This window comes from Silene latifolia, chromosome X, assembly GCF_048544455.1.
Source record: "Silene latifolia isolate original U9 population chromosome X, ASM4854445v1, whole genome shotgun sequence".
NCBI classification, from domain to species: Eukaryota; Viridiplantae; Streptophyta; class Magnoliopsida; order Caryophyllales; family Caryophyllaceae; genus Silene; species Silene latifolia.
Window position 1 is genome coordinate 321,715,144 of NC_133537.1, and position 21,259 is coordinate 321,736,402.

The window sequence follows — 21,259 nt, forward strand, 5'->3', positions numbered from 1 at the left end:
TACATGACTTGGCCCACAAGCGTGGAGTCTAGTGGTTAAAACTTGGGTGAAATTCCCAGGAGACTCAGGTTCAACCCTCCCCAAGAGCAAAATCTTGTGGAGCATTCTTGGCCTGAGTCAATGTCTAATAGACTTCGAGCCTGTCACCCTCGGGTGACTTACTTGATATACGTGGTTTGCAGGCTATCATGTACACCCGAGGATTTACCCAGTGCGCACCGAAGGTAACGGCTGCGGGTTACCTTGTCAAAAAAAATGTTACATGACTTGAAATAGATCAATATCAATCAATTCAATATAAACTACTTATAGTCATCAAAACGCTCTTTTTCATTCCCCATTTCTCTCATTTTCTTCCTTACTCCCTTTTCGCTCTCCAATATTTTATCGTAAATTTGCGACGGGTTAGGTATTAATCATGTAGAGTAAATAAGACAAAAGTAGAATGCCTAGAGAGTAATAATCTGTTTTGTCTTATCTACCCATATAGGTAGTACTTGACCCGTCAAGCTTGTAACGGATATACGTGTCACAAGGGAGACTGGGTGGGTTTGAATTTTGTCAATTGTACACTAGATTTATGGCTTCAATTAGTCAATTTTGACTTTATGATTGGAATTTGTTTAACATTGATAAATTAAGTCTCCCTTGTCGGAAGCCGGGATCCGGGTTGGTGTCGGAAGTCGCCGCCTCAACAAGTTGTTGTTGAGCCCTCAAAATATCCGCCATTGTCCTCTTGCTTGCCATTGATGGATGATTGGAAGGTGAAAAGTGAAGGAGGAGTAATGGGTTGTTGATGGGTGAAGTTTGGTGGATGTTTAATGGAGTTTGATGGTGGTTTGGTGGAGTTTGGTGGTGGTTAAATGGAGTATGAACGGGGAAAGTAGAGATAAGAGTGAAGAAAGGTTGAAATAGAATGAAGAATAGAAAGGGGAACACGGGTTGATTTTGGCGGAATTGGGGCTCTCTGCCGGTAGGCGAACTGGCAGCCGGTCTGCCGGTAGAGGGTTCGTGCTTATATTCCCCAAAAATTGAAATTTCTCCAAAAAAAATGACTCGGTGCCGGTGGGGGCACCGGCTGCCGGTTCGCCGGCACAGAGTTCCCCTATTCACGATTTTGATCTTCAGTGAGATTCCCTGCCGGTGGGCCGGCTGTCGGCCTGCCGGCAGGGTCATCTTCCTCCTCTTTTCCATTTTTTCCTTTCCTCAATGACGGGTTCCTCTGCCGGTGGGCCGGCTGCCGGCCTGCCGGCATGGGACACACCTTCTTCAATTTGCAGCTTGATTTCTTCAATAATGGGTCTCTCTGCCGGTGAGCCGGCTGCCGACCTACCGGTAGAGAGCCTTCCTTCACTTCAAATCTCGAATTTTTCTTCAAAATTAAAATGACTCGGTGCCGGTGGGGGCATCGGCTTCCGGTCCACCGGCAGAGAGTCACTTTTCAGGAATTTAAACTCGTTTTCTTCCCTTTCCTTTGTAAATTAAATCCCGACTCCCTTACTTACCCTTTTCCGAGTTTTCCACTTTAAAACCCACGCCTCATGTCGGGATTTAGGTAAAGTGAAGGGCCCCGCTTTGCAATCCAATTTGTGCCAAGAATGATAATTCTGAATCCTCTCATTACCTAGTTATATGCATGCTATTTACAAAATCCATGGGTTGCCTCTCAAGTAGCGCCCTTGTTTTACGTCGTAGGCTCGACCAAGTCATGAGATAGCTTATATAAACGGACAAGTCATCTAGAGTGAAATGAGACTCAAGGATGGACAAGACAAGTATCAATGGAATTTATATTCTTCAATATAGGCGATCCGGCTATGTAGTGCTTGAGCCGTTGTTCATTCACCTTGAAGGCTTGATCCCCGTCGGTCACTTCTACCGATCCATGAGGGAAAACTCGGATTACGGTAAAAGGTCCCTACCATTTTGACTTTAGCTTCCCTGAAAAGAGCTTAAACCGCGAATTAAAAAGGAGGACCAAGTCCCCTTCCTTGAATTCTCTTCGAATTAAAAAGGAGGACCAAGTCCCCTTCCTTGGTACACCAAATATTGGAATTATGATTATCTCCATGAGCTTGGCCACCGATTTTGCATCACAAGTTTTGGTTGGAATGGCTTCAAACCACTTGCTAACATAGTCGACCGCAACAAGTATGTATTCATTGCCATAAGAAGAGGGAAATGGGCCTTGATAGTCAATTCCCCACACGTCAAATAACTCCACTTCAAGAATGAAATTCATAGGCATTTCGTGCCTCCTTGAGATGTCCCCACTCCTTTGGCACTTGTCACATCTCTTAACATAACTCGCCACATCATGAAATAAGGTGGGCCAATAAAACCCGCATTGAAGTACCCTTGCGGCGGTTTTTCTTGAACTTCCGTGCCCTCCACTTGGCATGTCATGGCAATGAGATATTATTTGCTTCACCTCTTCATCCGGAACACATCTCTTAATAATCCCATCCGCACATGACTTATAAAGACATGGTTCCTCTCAAAAGTATTGTTTGATATCATGAAAGAACCTCTTCTTCTTATGAGAATCATAGCCATGTGGGATGATGCCCGACACCAAGCAGTTAATGAAATCCGCATACCAAGGGGCATCCACAAAAGCAAGTGCAAACAAATAAACAATTGATCATTCGGCAAGTAATCATCAATTGGTAGCCCATCTTTCACATTCTCATTCAATAGCCTAGATAGATGGTCGGCTACAACATTCTCCACACCTTTCTTGTCTCTTATCTCAATATCAAACTCTTGTAGCAATAGTATCCACCGAATCAAGCGGGGTTTTGATTCCTTTTTTATTAGCAAAGGCCTCAAGGCTGTATGATCGGTATGCACTATTACCTTAGAGCCCAGCAAATAAGAACGGAACTTGTTCATAGCATAAATGACCGCTAAAAGCTCCTTTTCGGTAGTGGTGTAATTCGCTTGAGCTTCATCCAAAGTCTTGCTTGCATAATATATGGCATGATGTTTGCCATTCTTCTTTTGTCCAAGCACCGCTCCTACCGCAACATCGCTAGCATCACACATCAACTCAAATGGTTCTCCCCAACTAGGGGGTTGCATAATTGGAGCGGAGATAAGAGCTTCCTTCAACCTATTAAAGGCAACTAGACATTCATTAGTGAATTCAAATGGTACATCTTTACGAAGCAAGTGAGTTAATGGACGAGTAATCAAAGAATAATCCTTAATAAACCGCCGGTAAAAACCGGCATGCCCAAGAAAACTCCGAATGCCCTTGACATTAGTGGGAGGGGGCAAGGTTTTGATCACTTCAACTTTAGCTTGGTCAACTTCTATACCCTTACTAGACACAACATGTCCCAAAACCACTCCGGAGGTCACCATAAAATGACACTTCTCCCAATTTAGAACCAAGTGACACTCTTGGCATTTAGTCAAGACTTTCTCCAAAGTCGCTAAGCAATTTTCAAAAGATTTCCCAACCACCGAGAAATCGTCCATAAATACTTCAATTTCATTCTCAACGAAGTCGGAGAAAATTGACATCATGCATCGTTGAAATGTTGACGGGGCATTACATAATCCAAATGGCATTATCCTATATGCATAGGTGCCAAAAGGACATGTGAAGGTGGTTTTTTCTTGGTCATTTGGATGAATGGGTATTTGGAAGAATCCCGAGTATCCATCCAAGAAACAAAAGAAGTCATGTTGAGCCAAACGCTCCAACATTTGGTCCAAGAAGGGAAGTGGAAAATGGTCTTTTCGGGTGGCCTTGTTCAACCTGCTATAATCCACACACATGCGCCACCCGGTCACGGTTCTAGTAGGTATCAATTCATTCTTGTCATTTCTAATCACCGTCAACCCCCCCTTTTTGGGCACCACATGCACCGGACTAACCCACCTACTATCCGAAATGAGATAGATGATCCCGGCATCAAGTAGTTTGAGAACTTCTTTTCTCACAACATCCTTCATGTTAGGATTAAGGCGGCGTTGGGGCTCAATAGAAGATGACCCCTCATCCTCTAAGTAAATCCGGTGAGTGCAAAAGGAAGGGTTAACACCCTTAATATTATCAATTGTGTACCCAATGACATTTCGAAATTTTCTCACAACAACAAGTAACTTTTCAAGTTCAATGTCATTGAGTGCACTATTGAAAATGATGGGGTAACTCTCATTAGGACCAAGAAAAGCATGTTTAAGTGTATAGGCAAAAGAGGTTTAATTCCACTTGAGGAGACATGAATCTCTCCTAAATGTTACCATCCTTCCTTAAGCTCTCGAATTCCTTGTTTGGGTCTTCTACAATTGATGAATCCATAGCCAAAGCATATTCCCGGTGCTCCTTTCAATCCCTTACCTTACCCTCAAGAAATCCTTGTAAGCCCTTGTATTCTTCAAATCTTTTCATGTCAACCCATTCTTCTACCATATCAATCATGTAGCAAGACTTTGCTCACGAGGGCTCTTTCATAGCCTTGTTCAAAGAGAACTCCACTTTTTATTCACCAACTTGAAGGGGTGGCTTTCCATTTTTCACATCAATCAAGGCACCCCCCGTGGCAAAGCATGGGCGCCCTAATATGATGGGAATGTTTGAGTCTTCGGGGATATCCATCATATAAAAATTAGGGTTGAGCAAAAATATATGATACGGTTTTAAAATACGGATACGATACGGTACACGGTTTTAAATATATGAATTTTCGTATATACGATACGAATTTCCGTATATACGATACGGTTTTAGAAAAACAGTATTGTATTCGGGTCGGCCAAAAAAAGAGGACCGGGTATACGGTTTTGACACGGTTTAAATTTTTTTGAAAAAAAATAATTATCGCACATAAGTTTAACAAGACACAACCGGCCCATATTCTCTTATTTCCTTGATTCAGCCCTATTACTCCCAAAGACCAACCTTTTTCAAACCCTAAATTAAAATTTCTCAAACTCTCCTTATCATCAACAGTCAACACCACGACACCCAGCCTCTCACCCCCTTTCACCGCCAAATCCACCGCGTCCATCGCCCACTATATTGTCCGTCGACGACGACCATCCCTACCGCAACTAAATCATTCTTCAATGACGAACTTCTCCACCGCTAATAAATTGTTCGTCAATCATCCACAACGGTCTCCCACTGCGAAATCTGTTTGGAATTTTCTCATTTGAACTTCATTTTCGTTTGTAATAGACATATAATATTTGATTGTATTGACTATTTGAAGTACTGATTTGAGTGATTTAGTATATTTGTCATTTAGGCATGGTATATTTGGGCATTTTTCTACAGGTAGGTTCTTTTGTTTTAATAGGGAAGCAACAAAACCGTATCCGGGTATCCGGATTTCGTATATCCGATTTAACCGGGTACCCGAAAATCGTATATCCGGTTAAACCGGGTCGTATCCGGAATAAAAAAAATGATGTTTTAAAAACCGTGTACCCGATACGGTTTGTAAAACCGTATTGGGTATACAGTTTTGCTCAGCCCTAATAAAAATCACAAGGAATTTCAAGTTTGCCCACTTTGAGTGGGATATCTTCCACGAGACCAATTGGATACTTCACCGACCTATCCGCAAGTTGTAAAGAAACTCTAGTTGGTAAAATTTCATAACCCTTCAATTTCTTGAAAATTTTAAGAGGCATGAGGCTAATGCTTGCCCCCAAATCACATAGAGCTCCCTCTATTTGGACGGTCCCGATGGTGCATGGTATGGAAAAACTCCCCGAATCTTCGAGCTTTTGAGGAGTCTCATTAATTAGAATGTCACTACACTCCTTAGACAAGTTTACCGTTGTTGAGGTTTCCATGGCATTCTTGTTGGAAATCAACTCCTTCAAGAATTTACCATATGTTGGTATTTCCTTGATGGCATCAACGAAAGGCATTGTGATGTTAATTCCCTTCATCATGTTCATGAATTTTCCATACTTTTGCTCAAGCCTCGCCCTTGCCAACCTTTGGGGAAAAGGGATTGGTGGCACATATGTCCTCACAAGTTTTTGCTTGGGTTCCTCAACAACCTTTGTGGGTTCATCATCACCCTTGGTGGACTCATCAACAAGCATGGAAGTTTCCACAACAACCTCTAAAAGATCATCTTTAACCACTTTTTCTTCAATCACTTTTGGTGGTTCAACCTCCATTTCCGGCTTGCTACTCTTTCTCCTTTTGATGAACACCCGGTCTTCCAACTCTCTTCCACTCCTCAAATGTATAGCATTTATGGTCTTTGGGTTTTCCACGGTTTTACCCGGGAACCTACCATTTGAGGCTTGAAATTGACTCATTTGAGAAGCCAATCGAGAGATTTGATTATCCGTCATTCTTTGGGAAGCTTGCATTTGAGTCCTTAGTTGGTTGATAGAAGATGTTGTCTCCTCTTGCTTTTGGTTAGAGTGAGCGATGAATTGGGTTTGAGTATTAATCATTTGCTCCATCATGAGTTCCATATTCGATTTAGGTTGAGTAGTTTGTTGAAATGGTTGTTGAGGGATTTGTTGGAAGGTTTGTTGAAATGCTTGTTCTGTGGATGGGTTGAGTGGTTGGAATGGTGGCCTTGGTTGAAAAGTTCTTCCTTGGAAACCCGGTGGACCTTGGTTAAAGGTTTGATTTTGTTTGTTGGCTTGGAAGTTTTGTGAGTTTTGTGGTTTCGTTTGGAAAGTTGGGTTTTGCACATTTTGAGAACCATAGAAAAAATTCAGGTGGGCTCTCATCCCGGGGTGGTATTGATTGTTGTTGAATACTTGTTTTGCCGGACTTGATTCCCATACCCCATTCACTTGTTCCATGAAATTAGCATCTCCCATCATCAAAGGACACTCATTTGGTGGATGTCCTTGATCTCCACAAATTTCACAACAATAAACTTAGTTTCTACTAGATGAAGAGTTGCTAGAGTTCAACAAAGAAACTTGTTGTTTGAGTTCCTCTATTAATCCCTTAACTTCCACATTGTTTGCCGACTCCACATTTGACTTCCCTTTCCTTTTGTGCCGGTCATTATTCCAATAGAAAGTCCGGGATGCCATCTCTTCGATAAGCTCCTTAGCCGTCTTGTGATCTATCTTGTCAAGTGCTCCTTTTTCCCGAGCCGGAGTCTAGATTCATTTTCATCTCATTATTCAACCCCTCACAGAAGTTGTTTATCAATTCATTGTCTCCGATCCCGTGATGAGGGCATAACCTTTGGAGTCTTTTGTATCTCTCCCACGCCTCATAAAGAGTCTCGTCATCATGTTAAGTGAAGCTTTGAATCTCACTCTTGATTCGTATCGTCCTTTGTGGTGGAAAGTACTTGTTCAAGAAGGCCTTGGAGACATCGTCCCAAGTTTTAAGTGAATCGGGCTCACAACTCTTCAACCATTCCTTAGCACTCCCCCTCACGGAATAAGGAAAGAGTCTAAGGCGGATTGCATCCTCTGATACTCCATTTGCCTTATACATATCACAACTATCCAAGAAATCATTAAGGTGTTCATTGGGGTTTTCGGTAGCTCCCCCTCCGAATTGGTTTTCTTGGACTAGTTGCAATAAAGTAGCCTTCACATCAAAATTATTTGCTTGTATAGGTGGCTTGACAATGCTTGGGTTTACCACCTTCTTTGGAGCTAAATTGTCCCTCATAGGAACCGCGGCCATTGTTGCTTCTTCGGGAATTCCAAATGGATTCTCAAAGCACTCAAAAGTACCTGGTTCTTCTAGAACGTCTTCCACTACTAAAGTTTCTTCGAAAATAGGAGTTTCTATCAATCCCCTTCTTCGGAGTGAATTGAGTCCTCTTGCAGTAGCTTCAATATCGTGGTCAATCGGATGAATAGGTTGACCTCTTCGACTTCTCCTACTCATGCAAAAGCCTACACACTTAAGAAAAGGATTAGTAACACAAGAGACTTAGTCTAAACTAGAACAAAAACGATTAATATCTAGCCTTTGCTCCCCGGCAATGGCGCCAAAAACTTGATGGTTTCAAATTTAACCTCGCAAGTGCACGATTGTCATCGCGCAAGATTGAAGGTCGAATCTACAAGAAGCTAGGAATATTACTAATCGCTTATAGTCTCGGGTTTAGCTAAGTCGGTAAATAAGGTTGGATACGATTTTAACTAAGCAACTACACTAGATTTAACGAAATTAAATTAACTCAAGAGAGGATAAAAACAATTAGACTAATTAAATCAATTTTAAGTAGACTAATTATGAAAATTAAGCAAGTGAGAAATAAAGATGTAATTCAATAGAATAAAAAAAAGCCTAGGACCCGATTTCCCACCAACAAATCATAATTCGTCGTCATGAAGGAGCTTAGATTACTAATCGCTTGCCTGGAATATTCATCAAAATGCGAAGCCTGCCAAGTCCATGCACCAATCATACATCAGCCATCTGAGCTCCTTCATTCAATTTCCGCACCCTGACCATTCATAAAGTGGGGCATGGATATTGTAGGAAAGCTACCAGTAGCCCCAGGACAAAAAGTATTCATGTTGGCTATGATTGAGTACTTCTCCAAATGGATCGAGGCTGACTCTTTCAGGCAAGTAACCGAAAAAGAAGTAATATCCTTCATCAGAACAAACATCATTTGCAGATATGGAGTCCCGTCAGAAATAGTATGTGATAATGGAACCCAATTTGTGGGGAAAAAGACCCAAGTATTTTGCCATGAATGGAATATCAACCTGGTAACGTCAACCCCTGGATACCCAAAAGCTAATGGCCAGGCTGAATCCAGCAATAAGGTAGTCATAAGGTGCCTAAAAAAGAAGCTAAAAAGAAGACGAGGCAGATGGGCTGAAGAACTTCCATTAGTATTATGGGCAGAGAGGACAACTCCAAAGACATCAACATGCCAAACACCTTATTCTTTGGTGAACGGATGTGAAGCTTTCATTCCTGCAGAAGTACGGGTGCCAACATCAAGGTACATCCTGAACAATGTTGAAGCAAACAGAGACCTGAAGCAAGATAATCTGGTCCTAACAGAAGAGCTAAGAGATGCTGCCAAAATCAGGATGACATCATACCAACAAGCAGTTGCCAGGACTTACAACAAAAATGTCAAAATCAGTCTTCAGGGAAGGAGACCTCGTCTTACGCAAAGTTTTTCCGAATAAAAAGGAAAAATCAGCAGACAAGCTGGCCCTCACATGGGAAGGCCCTTACTTAATTGATTCAATTGTTGGAAAAGGGGCATACATGCTCCAAACACTAGAAGGAGAAATGATCCCAAGATCCTGAAATGTAACCCATTTAAAATTATTCCATATGTAAAATCCGGATCAGGCCACAGTCAGGTACAAACTCATATCATTACTCAACCTGATGTGCTACCTGAAAAATTACGTGTTTCATATGCTCTGTATGCAACTCATATCTATATATTTAACTAACCCAATTTCTCTTATTTTTTGAATCCTGAACAATTATACATGATAAATGTCTATATGCATAAATATTCAGGATTGAGGGCTACTCTACTATATATCAAAATCTGAAACAAAACTTTGCACTTAATTGTGCCTGACGAGTTGGTAACCATCACCGGATACAGTAAATGCCAGGACCAATCAGGCATGAAATAATTGCCTGACCTGACTAGGTTTACTGCAAATGTTTACAAACGGCTGGACGCAGCAAGACGGTGGAAGGATGTGCCATCCCAACCATTTAGTCTAAAAGCCCTCCTGACAAGCCGAATACCAAGCCCTCCAGTCAGGCAGGGGATATAAGCCCTCCTGACAGGCCGATTTTCCCACCCCTTCAACCATTATGGCAAAAACCATACTTGGTTGAATTACTCACGATAGTTTAAATAACAGGATAAATTAAAAATGCTTTACAGGTTAACCAAACAAAAATTTTGACAGGTCCAACAGGATTGGAAAAAGCAAAATTCACAGGTTCAAACAAATAAGCAGAATCAGCCAAAGAAGGCCACAACGATTATATTAGTAAAGCCCTTACCCCCCTGGGGCAAAGGCAACAAAAGATTCATAAGGGCCAGGGATAGCCTCCCTGACCTGGATAGAGACAGAAGAAATAAAATTGTTTGTCTAGGGACATCCCCCCTGGATGGGCCAAATATCAACTAAGAAATAATTACTGCTTCTCCTTGGAAACAGCACCAGCACTCCCACTCTTAGCCGGATCAGCATCAACGTCCTGCTCCCCTGGAGAATCGACCTCCTGATCATTTTCCATGTTATGCAGGTCAGGATACTTTGAAGCAGCAAAAGCCATCTCAGCTTCAGGGTTCCATTTTTCCCTAGCCTCAACAGGCTCTGACATGGCAGCAACCTTCCCCTTAATATAGAAATGAAGGGAAGCATCATCAAGTTTGAACTCCAATTCATCCCTCTCCTGGGTGAGCTCTTCATTCCTGTCCAAAGCTTCCTGCAATAGCCGCTTACTTGAATCTGCCTCAGCCTTAGCAGCATCCTTCTCAGTCTGCACCCTCACCAAGTCAGCAACTTTGGCAGCCAGATCAGCCCGTATGAAATCCAGTTCAAACTTTAGCCTATCATAATCTATCTCATCAGATCAATCCTAACTACCAAAGAAGTAGCCTGATAGGCGTTGTGGAGACAGGCCGCAACGCCCTGACCAAAAATAGAAAAAATAATATGAATATTATACCCCAATAATAAAATTACCCAAACAAAATGCACAAAATACACATACAAATAAAGATAGCGTACCTCCCTCACAGAAGCCAAGGCACCTGCCAAAAGGCTGAATGAGTGATCCAATGAAGCAACCGCCTGAGTAGCAGTCTCAACAGGGTCAAGGGTAAGCATAACGTCTGACTTGGAAGCAGCATAATCCCTGATCTTCACTCTAGCATCCTCCGTATTATCCACTCTGGCCTTCACTTCCCTGACTGGGGCAGATATATCAATGTCTTCAATTTTTTTTTTTCTGGGTCTGCTGAACTGTTTGTGCAGAGGCGCAGAATGGCAAGAACCTTAGAAGCATCAGCTGTTCGGTCGGATCAATAACAGCTCTCAAAGATCTCCGCTTTCCTGGGAGCTTCCCTCCTTAATCTTAGCCAATCTGGCTGAGAGGTCAGCCATACCAAACCCGGCAAGGTGAGTAGATGACCTAGTAGCTACAACACGAAACACTACATTAGCAATATAAACTAAGCATCACCAAAGAAACCAGAATAAGAAGAAAAAAGAAGACAAGATGGACTTACTGCCTGAAGTAGAAGCACTAATAGCCCTTGAAGGTTTAGCCACCCTGGCAGTACCATCAGCCTTCAAACAGAGAGGAAGATGGCCAACCCCACAACAGAGAGGCCAAGACCTCTCCAAAGGAGGAATAGCAAGGAAAGCGAGTAAAATATTTGCGAGAGGATACTCGGTTTCGGTTTGAACCCAATCATCAACTGCACACGTGAGAGGTATGACTTATTATAAATTTCATTTTATTTTTACTAACGAATAAAACATGCAGGATAAGAGCAAAGATAAAAAAACTCACCAGCAACACAAGCTTCGTAATTTAAATACGCCAGATCAGGACCCACAGAATTGGTCCTGACAAACATGTATCCAGCAGCCCAGTTCTTATCATGGCCGCTATCCAGATTTCTCAAGAGGGGAGTAGTGGAAGCCCGACCTTAAAACTTATACGGTCGGGTCATTAGTTTTGACAAGATAACAAGCCTTGGATCATTAAGAGAAAACGAGATATTGTGTTTCTTGCAAAGGTATTCAATAGAACAGACCACCTTCCACACCATGGGCATCAACTGATAAGATGGAACACCAATTTCCTTGATAACCTCAACCATAAGAGGGAAGAAAGGAAGCTTACAACCTGCCCTGAAAGCCCAGTCATGAATACAGAACCAACCAGGACACGCCGGCCACGATAGGGGAATTCTCGGGATCCGGACTTCAAGATCGCAGGATGATCCCCTTATCCTTCAGCACCTTCTCGAACTCAGGCTTCAAACGGTTTGCAAGAGATTGGTCATCTTTCAAAGCCTTTGTAGGCTTAAACTAAAAATCGCCATGGAAAATTGAGATCATCTCCAGAGGATAATCACTTGGATTATCAGCCACAGAAGATTGTGCAACAGAAGAAGGAGGCAAATTTTCAGAAGAGGTTTCTTCAGGATTTTGGGGAGGAGGAGTTCCAGGAGTCACCGCCCTGGTAGATTTCTTTTTCGCAGCCATTATTAAAAGATTATGAAAAGTTAATTGAAGATTAAAAAACTGAAGATTAAGGAGGAAGATTATTAAGAAAGAAGAAAGGAGGCTATTCTGATGGAGACTAACTTAATGAAGTGAATAAGTATTTATAGTAGATTAAATTAGGGTTTCAACCGCAAGTGGATGGATAATCATTGAAGAGGTTGCAGTAAAAACTACACGCGTCATAAACTGAAGAAAGTAGACGTTACAGGAACTGATTAGGCATGATTCAACCGTTGAGTAATTTTCCAAAGACTAGAGGTATCTCCTTATTTTTTGTCCTGACACATCGAAAATAAGGAGATAAGGGGCAATTGTTAGGCCTGGAAATCCGCAGATATCCCTGAATCAATGTATCACCTTAACCTGACTATCAGGCCGCCAAGGTGTCAGGCTATCAGGACACATGAAGACAGGCGCCAGGCTATGGAGAGGACAACGGTCAAAATATCAGGACGATATCAGACCAGGAGCTTATATTACAAGAGGAATATACGCGCGGCATTGAATAGGAAGATCTCGCAATTAATGCAGCAATTAAGGACGTAATATTGAGAATTATTGGTAATTAAGGAGAATATTCCGCATTAATGCCAGGATCAAGCAGCCGTTCAGCTGGTGCCTATATAAAGAGCATTTGGAAATCATTTGAGGAGATATACGAGACAAGAAATAGCAGACAATATTCATATACAAATCTCACATATTTACGTCCCATTGTGCTAAACATATAATACAATAGTGAAATCCTCTCCTGGCTTGGTGCCCGTGGTTTTTTCCCATTTAAGAGTTTTCCACGTACAAAATTCTTTGTCTTGTTATTGTTATTTTTATCATCTTTATATCTTTATATTCTGCTTTGATAACCTGACTAATAAACCATATAGAGCTACTTAACCCTACCTAAATCAACCCAGACTTGATCTTGCCTTGCGCAAAATCCACACAAAACAATTCCCTTAGCCAGTTATTGGGGTGATATGTAAAGAGGAGATGACTCTAATTCACCTAGAACCCCCCTCTCGGGTTCGCAATAGGACACTAGACCTCCTAACTTCCCTCCCTCTCGGGTACGGAGTTGGAACCCTTAAAATTAAAACCCGAATCTCCTAGAAACGCGCGCTTTTCCAAGACACTCTAACTCCATTTAAGGTCAATAAGTTCTCACCATGTTCCAAGCCATCCAACTCCACCTCTCGGAGGTCGAATTCAAACTCAAGCCTAGAGGTGCCTTCCCATAGTTCCCCCATTCGGTCTCAACCTAGGTTAGCAATAGGACAATTTTCCGGGTACCCGATTCCCGACCTAACCAACTTTCGTTGGTGGACAAGGGTCACAAATCAACACTACCCAAAATTGACCAATTTATCAAAACAATCATCTAGCCTACCCTTACTAATCCTCCCCAACAACAAGCCTTTATGGGAATCAATCAATTACATTAGTCATGTTGGGGTTAACGAGTCCTAGATAAAGGACTACTTGTTGGAATATGTGTCCTCCGACAATAATGCGATCACGACTGTTGATCATGATGATCACATGTTTAAATCTCATTATAAAGAATACAATTGGGAAGTAATATTGTTACTGTCAACTGGTCAACATATATCGGTAATGATTGGTCGACTAGAGTTTGACATTTCGTCGTGCGACGGTGGTGATCGATTGACCCCTAGGTCATACCTATAGGGCAACACTCTTAATTGATTATTTAATTAATCGTATAATGTTACGAGTTAATTAAATTACTTGAAAATTGACGGACGATTTTTGGAAGTAAAATTTACGTATCAAGTTGAAATGTGATTAAATGAGATACGGTCTGAGTAATTGAATTGTATAATTACTCGGATGAAATAATTGTTTAATGTAACAATTAAATTGAATGAATTATTATAAATACAATCTGTTGTGATTTATAAATGGTAAAATATTTTGGCACAAGTAATTATGAAATTACTAAGTCGATTTTGTATGTGACGTATTTTTATTAATACGTTGATTTTTAATATGTTAAAAATACATAACAAATTTATGTCACATATGACATGTGACATATTGACAATTGACAAAAATAATATGGAATCCATATTATCAAGTGGGCCGAAAATTAGAGGGTTTTTAAGCTAATTATATGTTGATTGTAATTAGTGGAGGGCATGATGATTACCCTAGTCTATAGCCATGCAAGCCTATTGTTTATTGTGAAGAACAATTTTTCCATGCATTGGCTCCCCTAAAGCCCTCCTCTTACACGGTTTTGAGAAGACAAAACCTATGATGGTTTTTCCATAATTTTTACCTAATAATATACAAAAGGTTGTAAATTATTTTCATTCATTCACTCATCCAAAAATACAATTTCTAGAGAGAACAAAATCCTCCTCTTCTTCTCTCTAAAAACCGAAATATTTAAGAGTTTATAAATATTTTTGGTTCAATTTTCTACTAATTAATATTATACTAGTTCTTGTAATATTAATTAAATTAAGAGAAAAGCCTTGGGTATTAAGCTTAGGGAGAGATCCTATACTTGGATCTTTGTTCTTCCATAAGGGAAAGCTCAAGAACAAGAGAGAAAGGTGATCTCTCTTGTGCCCATTAAACCGAAATCACCAATGTAAGGACATGATTTCTCCTCTATTTTTATATTGTTTGCATGCATAAAATCCGTATTTAATTTTATGACAAATTAATTTCAACATATATGAGTATGTTAGTATGTATATGAATCTACATTTACTTCAATTGGTATCAGAGCCACGGTTATAAGAATAACAAATAAAACTTGTAAAATTTGTGTTATTATGAGATATCACGAAATTAATCCATGCATGTTAATATTTCTGGTCCTAAAATGTTTTAGGATTTTTTGGTTAATTTTTCGGATTTTTATTGTTCATAATTTACAATAATGGCATTTAAATGTGATTTTATGAGTAAAAATGTCATTTTTGGTCTAAAATTATCTATACTTCGAATTTTAAGTTGATTTTTGGATATGTTGTCACATATATTATTTTGAGATAACCTGTAAATTTTCATAATTTTTGGACTTGTTATGCTCGAAAAATGAATTTTTCATTATTAAATTCGGATTTAAGTGAAAAATAGGTTAATATGAGTTAAATTTCGAATCTGGTCATAGAAAATTAATATGTTGTCACATGCAATTTTACAAGATGTGTGTAAAATAATTGGCTATAAAGAAGTCATTTTGCATGATTTATGAATTTTTGAAGAAAAATAGCATAAATAGTGACATTATTAGTGGAAAATTAATAAAACATAATCTATGACTTAGGAAAAACGTCTTATGTTGCATTTTATTATCTTTTTCAGATCTAAAATTGAAAAGTTAATGAAAATAATTTTCCATGTTTTTATGATTATTTTAGTTAAAATCGATAAACCGCAACATTGTTTTTCCGGGAAAATTTCGAAATTTTTAACCTAAGATTTTGAACATTATAAGTGTCATGGTAATTTTCCAGAATGTTCATGAGTTTAAATTTCAAATTTCAAATTTATTTGAAATTTTGTGATTTATTTGAAATTTAATAGCTTATTTTTGTAATTTTGGTCCATTTATGAACAATTTTATAAAATATGGGTTAATTATGGTCAAATAATTAGTGAAGACTATATTTTGAGTCCTAAGAGGTTAGGGTAATTAACTTATGCATAAATATGAGTTTATGTATTTTTGTGATTATAAAAATGTTGAAATCACGCAAATCCGTAAAAACCGAGTAATATACGATATTGGCTAATTAAAGGCGATTTAGCATAAAATTGAGCATGTTCATACATATTATAATGCTGCATTTTCTTTATGATTGTCATAATTTTAATTTATGTAATTTTTGAATTATGTAATTTTACTTAGTATGGCCTTAGATTTTAATTGGTATTTCCCGAAATGTATGGGAATATCGATTCGGTTGTAATTTTATTGTGATCTCGTATCACCGCTTTGTAATTTAATAGATTTATTTTATTTTAGTTACAAATGTATAATAGGAAATTATGTAATTTATTATGTAATTTTATTCATTCCGGAGTTCCCAAAGACGGATTTCTTCAAGAATGGCGATACATAAAGACGGTGTTACCTCGAGATGCGTGCCACAACCGAAGTTCAAGGGACCAATGGAGTTGGTTTCCGAATATGTAATAGTTAAATAGTTTTTCTATTTTAGGAAATGCCATACTAGGATTTATTTATCTTTATGCTTGCATTTTATTTTATGTCACATGCATCGCTAAATCGCCATAACTAAACGTGCATTGTCATCTTTTATCGAGTTTATCGACCGTGTCAATTCGAATTATTGTAGTTCACCGCTTTAGTTCACTTAAAACGTGATAGATAATAAATTGACATGACCTCTTGCTAAAACAATCAATTGAGACATAGCCTTACCAAATAGTAGAAACCATGAAAACCTATTTCGCGAGGGAGTGCGCTCGGCCCCACCGGGGTACAAACCTTGTTACGTAGGGGAAGTGGGTGATGAATGTTAATCCACCGAATTCATGTTGATAAGGGATGTATCGGCCACACCGTGCCCAAGTTAATGTGGGTTTGGATCATGGACACATTTATTCGAAATTTGGATTGAACTCAACAAAAGTATTTGATAAGGGATGTATCGGCCCCACCGTGCCCTTGTCGATGTGTTTTGGGCTAAAGATAATTGTTAATGTAATATTATCGACCAAGAGTTCTAAAAGTAGAATCGATTAAACGTTAATCCACCGAGTTATATTGATAAAGGATGTATCGGCCCCACCGTGCCTAAGTCGATATGAATTTGGGTCTTGGAATCATTTATCTAGTTGGGTAGAGGTCACTAGAAAAATGCATAAAACTTGTTTAAATCATACATTTTCACGAGTATTATTAAAACGACAATTGTTTTACTCCTTTTATTTTGTTTTGTAGACCACTTCTTTTTCATAACAAATGGCAACACCAACACCAACTCCTAATGCTACACCTCTCGCTAGTTCGTCTTGGCTCCGATCCTTTATGGATCGATGTAAACTTGAAAAGAATGAGTCAAATTTCTCCGAATGGGATGCCCAACTCAAATTAGCCGCCGAAGGTGACGACAAGCTTCGTTACCTGACCGAGGCCTCTCCACCCGAACCCTCCACTAGGTCCACCGCGGCCACTAGGGAAGCATATGAGGCTTACCAAAAGGAGTCCGCCGCAATGAAAAATGTCTTAATATTTGCGATGGAGGCGGACCTCCAAAGGAGAGCCTTTAAAATGGGCAATGCTAATGAGATTTACTCCAAACTTGTGACCATGTTTTCACAAACTCCGCGGATCGTCCAATATGAGGCGGCCGCGGCATTCTTTGATCTCGACTTCAAAGAGGGCCAAAAGGTTAGCCCTCATGTGCTCAAACTCATGGAGCTTGTCGAGACCTTGAAAATTCAAAAGGTTGAAATCCCCAAAGAACTCATCGTAGATAGGATTCTACACTCCTTGTCCAAAGTCAAGGCATATGTGCAATTCCGGGTGAATTTCAACATGCAAGACAAGGATGTGTCTCTTGAGGAGTTGCACAAGTTACTTGTGCAAGCCGAGAGGGACATGGGGTTAAATGTGAACCCTCCCAAGGATGTGCTTAACATAAGCACTAAAAGTAAGGGGAAGTTCAAGAAGAATGGGAGAAAGGGCAAGAAGCAAGCTCCCACATTCACCAAAGCTAAGTCTTGTGAAGCTAGAACCTCAAAAGTCAAGAAGGGTCCTCTTGATAAATGCCATTATTGTAATGGCATGGGACATTGGAAAAGAAATTGTTCCAAATACCTTGGTGATATCAAAGCTGGAAAGATCACTCCAGTAGGTAAATGACTATCCTTCTTTTATGTTTCTAATTCAACTATGGTATTATGATGCAAAGTTGTGATAATGTATCTCCCTTTTTATTGTAAATAGGGCCTCCACCACGCAAAGACAAGGGAAAGGAAAAGCAAGCATGATAAACCATGGAGAAGCTATGGATAGCTTTTATGGAGCTTTGCTTTTCATTGTCTTACTTAATTTATGTTTTGAATCTTTAGAACTTTAAGTTTCCGTGTTCGACATGGAAAAGTATTTTGGATAATGGTTTGTATTTTGGATGATGGTGACTTGGTTTGCAACCCAAGTCACCCGTTTTATCATTTATCCTTTTATGTTCTAAAATTCATCTTTAAATGCTTGCACTTTGAAACATAAGATTAGTCACTTAAAGTGATCTAATAGACAAATATAATGACGGGTTTCATTATATGTCCACATGCTTAAGGCTTGTGTATGATCATTTATAAAGCGATTTTGAGTCTATGAACTCTCTTAAAGGAATGTCAACCACCAAGTACACATATGAAATAAATATCTATTAGTCTATCTATGAGATAGTTCTCCTTATACTTCAACATCAATAATTTGTGTCTCATATGCTATCTTTGAATGTTTAGTGTATTTATTCTAAAGATAGAGTGGGAGAAAAATGAGGACACAACACACAAGGCAAGATAAAATTGTGTACTTGTGTATATGAAGTACTACACAAGAGAGAATGATTTGAATGAAGGTATATTAATTTACATAGTATGCCGAATAGATGAGATCTATGGTCTCAAGTTAGTTCTCTATGACTAAAGAGACCAAGTGTAGTAATCATAAGAGAATATTCTCAAGATAACTACACGAGGAGACCAAAAGAAAGTTTTGGAAGAAAAAATGACTAATGTAAAGTCTTAACAAGTTTTTGACTAAGTTTATGAAATATTTGACCAATAGTTTCAACCTTGAGATTTACTTAAGAGCCTAAATGAATCATAGTAACATACTAGTTATGATCGAGTTGCAAAGATTGATATACCGATATCTTCAACGGCCAAAGTTTTAACCACGCAAATGTCATTGCTTAACCTCACTATGAAATGGTTAAACCTCCTTCCAAAAGGGTATTTGCGAAGGACGTATTCTAGATATTGTTTATACTTGAATAATGACATTGCTACACGCCTACACATCATTATGACATGAGTGTGTTGGAGATTTAAAATCTCTTTCCGTAAGGTTAAGATGAGACCACTTCAAAATAGGTATTTTGAAAGGATATGATGGGAACATATATGGTTTTATCCTAATAACTTGGCAATGCAATTTATATTTCAATTCTTGAATAAATTTCGATTGAGAAGTCAATTTCGAAATGTGTAGAATTGAGTGGGAGTCAGGAAATTCTCATGTAAAGACATGGAATTTAGTGGGAGCTATCATCCTTTGAATGTTTATAACTCATCACTCATTAAAGAATGACGAGCTAATACCTTCTTTCATAAAGAAGCTTTTGAGTTTTCAATTCTGGATGAAAATGGACAATGATGAATCCAATTACATCAAAGGATGTTGGATTAGTATTAAGAGATACACATCGTTTCAACATTCACAAAAGGTTATTCAGGTAGATAAAAATGGAATTACCATTAGCAGTTATGGTCGTTCATTGAACCTATGAACGGTTGATCTCATGATTATTAGTAACTAATGTTTCCGCCATTAGAATAATCATGTACATGTCCAATTATGAATCATATGCATAAGAGCATGATGATGGATGGTAAGCCATAATAGAAACGTCATGTATTCTCAAGAAGAATCTGATGAGCGATTTCGGTGTTTGACAGAATACTCCATTATGTGATAAGAGGTTGCACATATTGTAGAAAATCCGAGCACATATGAGGATTTATGAGAATCCCAATTCTTTCAAGCCTAGAAAGAGAAATGAGAAGTTTTTGGAAAGATGCTTGGTTAAATAAGAGGTTATTCAAAAATCAATCTTTCCTAGTTAAGCTAGGACTTGTGAGAAGTGCTAAGCTAAATAATCTTGTCAATTGTTACAAGATTCTACAAAACGTATACCTAGTGCATTGTGTGTGGATGGAGTACTTGATCAGTACAAGTTATATCATTCATCACAAATTCGTTCGTTATGTGATAGTCGATAAGAAAGTTCTTTCAAGTTAAAGAACCGAAACCAAGGTCGGGAACCTTGATGTGTACTTGGTAAGATTCATGCTATGAGAGAGAACATGAATGTGAAGGAAATTGCAAGTGTAAGAAGTTTGAACACATGGACACATGGGATGTTAAACTTCTATTGCAATCAATAAGTGTTTACACTGACGATATACATCACAAGGTTGTAATATGATATTGACTACCCGAGTGTGATGTCGACATTTGTCGTTTGAGTTATTATTAACTCACCTTGTACATTGTTATATCCAAATGGGTTGTAGAGACAATTGAACCCCGTTAAAGTGAACATGGATTAACATTGTTTTTGCCCATAGTTACTTATATGAGGTGACGTCTCGAAGTGACTAGAATGTGATGCGATTGATGGCAAGTTCAAGTGCCATAGAGTCATGTGAGATGACTAGTCGATCACATAGGCAGACTGTTAGGAACATTTTGTCGGGCCTAATGACCGCTTATAGAGTTCTGGCAATTTATATAGCCTGGTCGTGGCGAGAGCTACTATAGTATTCAAATGAGTCGATTCTTTTGACTAAAGACTATTCTCCTAAGATGGCACAGTTTCAGATTAACTTTGATTTGTGTTACTACGACCTTCGTAAATGGGGTCAAATGGGCATATTTTGGGTTATGATGGCTGTGGCTAGTCGAAGGGAATGAGTGCGATAGGAATTGTCCATCCCTAGTCAGGGTTATAACAATATTTCAGGGCCACTCGAGGAGTAATGAACTGGAAATGCGTGGCCACGCTCGGAAAGTATCTATGATAGATAAGTCCGGTCAATCAGTTATTCTCCAGATCGAGGAAACCACTCTCGATACGATCACTTGCAAGTACGACCCAAAGACACCTTGCATTGAGTGGGAGATAGTAATAGGACAAGAGAATTGGTGACGACACTTGTCGAGGACAAGTGGGAGATTGTTGGAATATGTGTCCTCCGACAATAATGCGATCACGATTGTTGATCATGATGATCACATGTT

At 39.2% G+C, this 21,259-nt stretch overlaps 1 protein-coding gene and 1 non-coding gene across 2 annotated transcripts; one reads left to right on the plus strand and one right to left on the minus strand.

Annotated features, from left to right (window-relative positions):
- Window positions 1–5,493: 5,493 nt before the first annotated feature.
- LOC141620685 (uncharacterized) lies at window positions 5,494–6,459 on the minus strand. Its single transcript, XM_074437492.1, has one exon. The coding sequence runs from the start codon at window positions 6,457–6,459 to the stop codon at window positions 5,494–5,496; it is 966 nt and encodes a 321-aa protein (XP_074293593.1).
- Window positions 6,460–7,172: 713 nt separating this feature from the next.
- LOC141625620 (small nucleolar RNA R71) lies at window positions 7,173–7,277 on the plus strand. The gene has a single exon (XR_012535390.1). It is a non-coding gene; the product is annotated as a small nucleolar RNA R71 (small nucleolar RNA).
- Window positions 7,278–21,259: the final 13,982 nt, after the last annotated feature.

Excerpts from the sequence above, each read along its gene's own strand:
- LOC141620685 (XM_074437492.1), bottom strand. The coding sequence starts at position 6,459 with ATGGAACTCATGATGGAGCAAATGATTAATACTCAAACCCAATTCATC.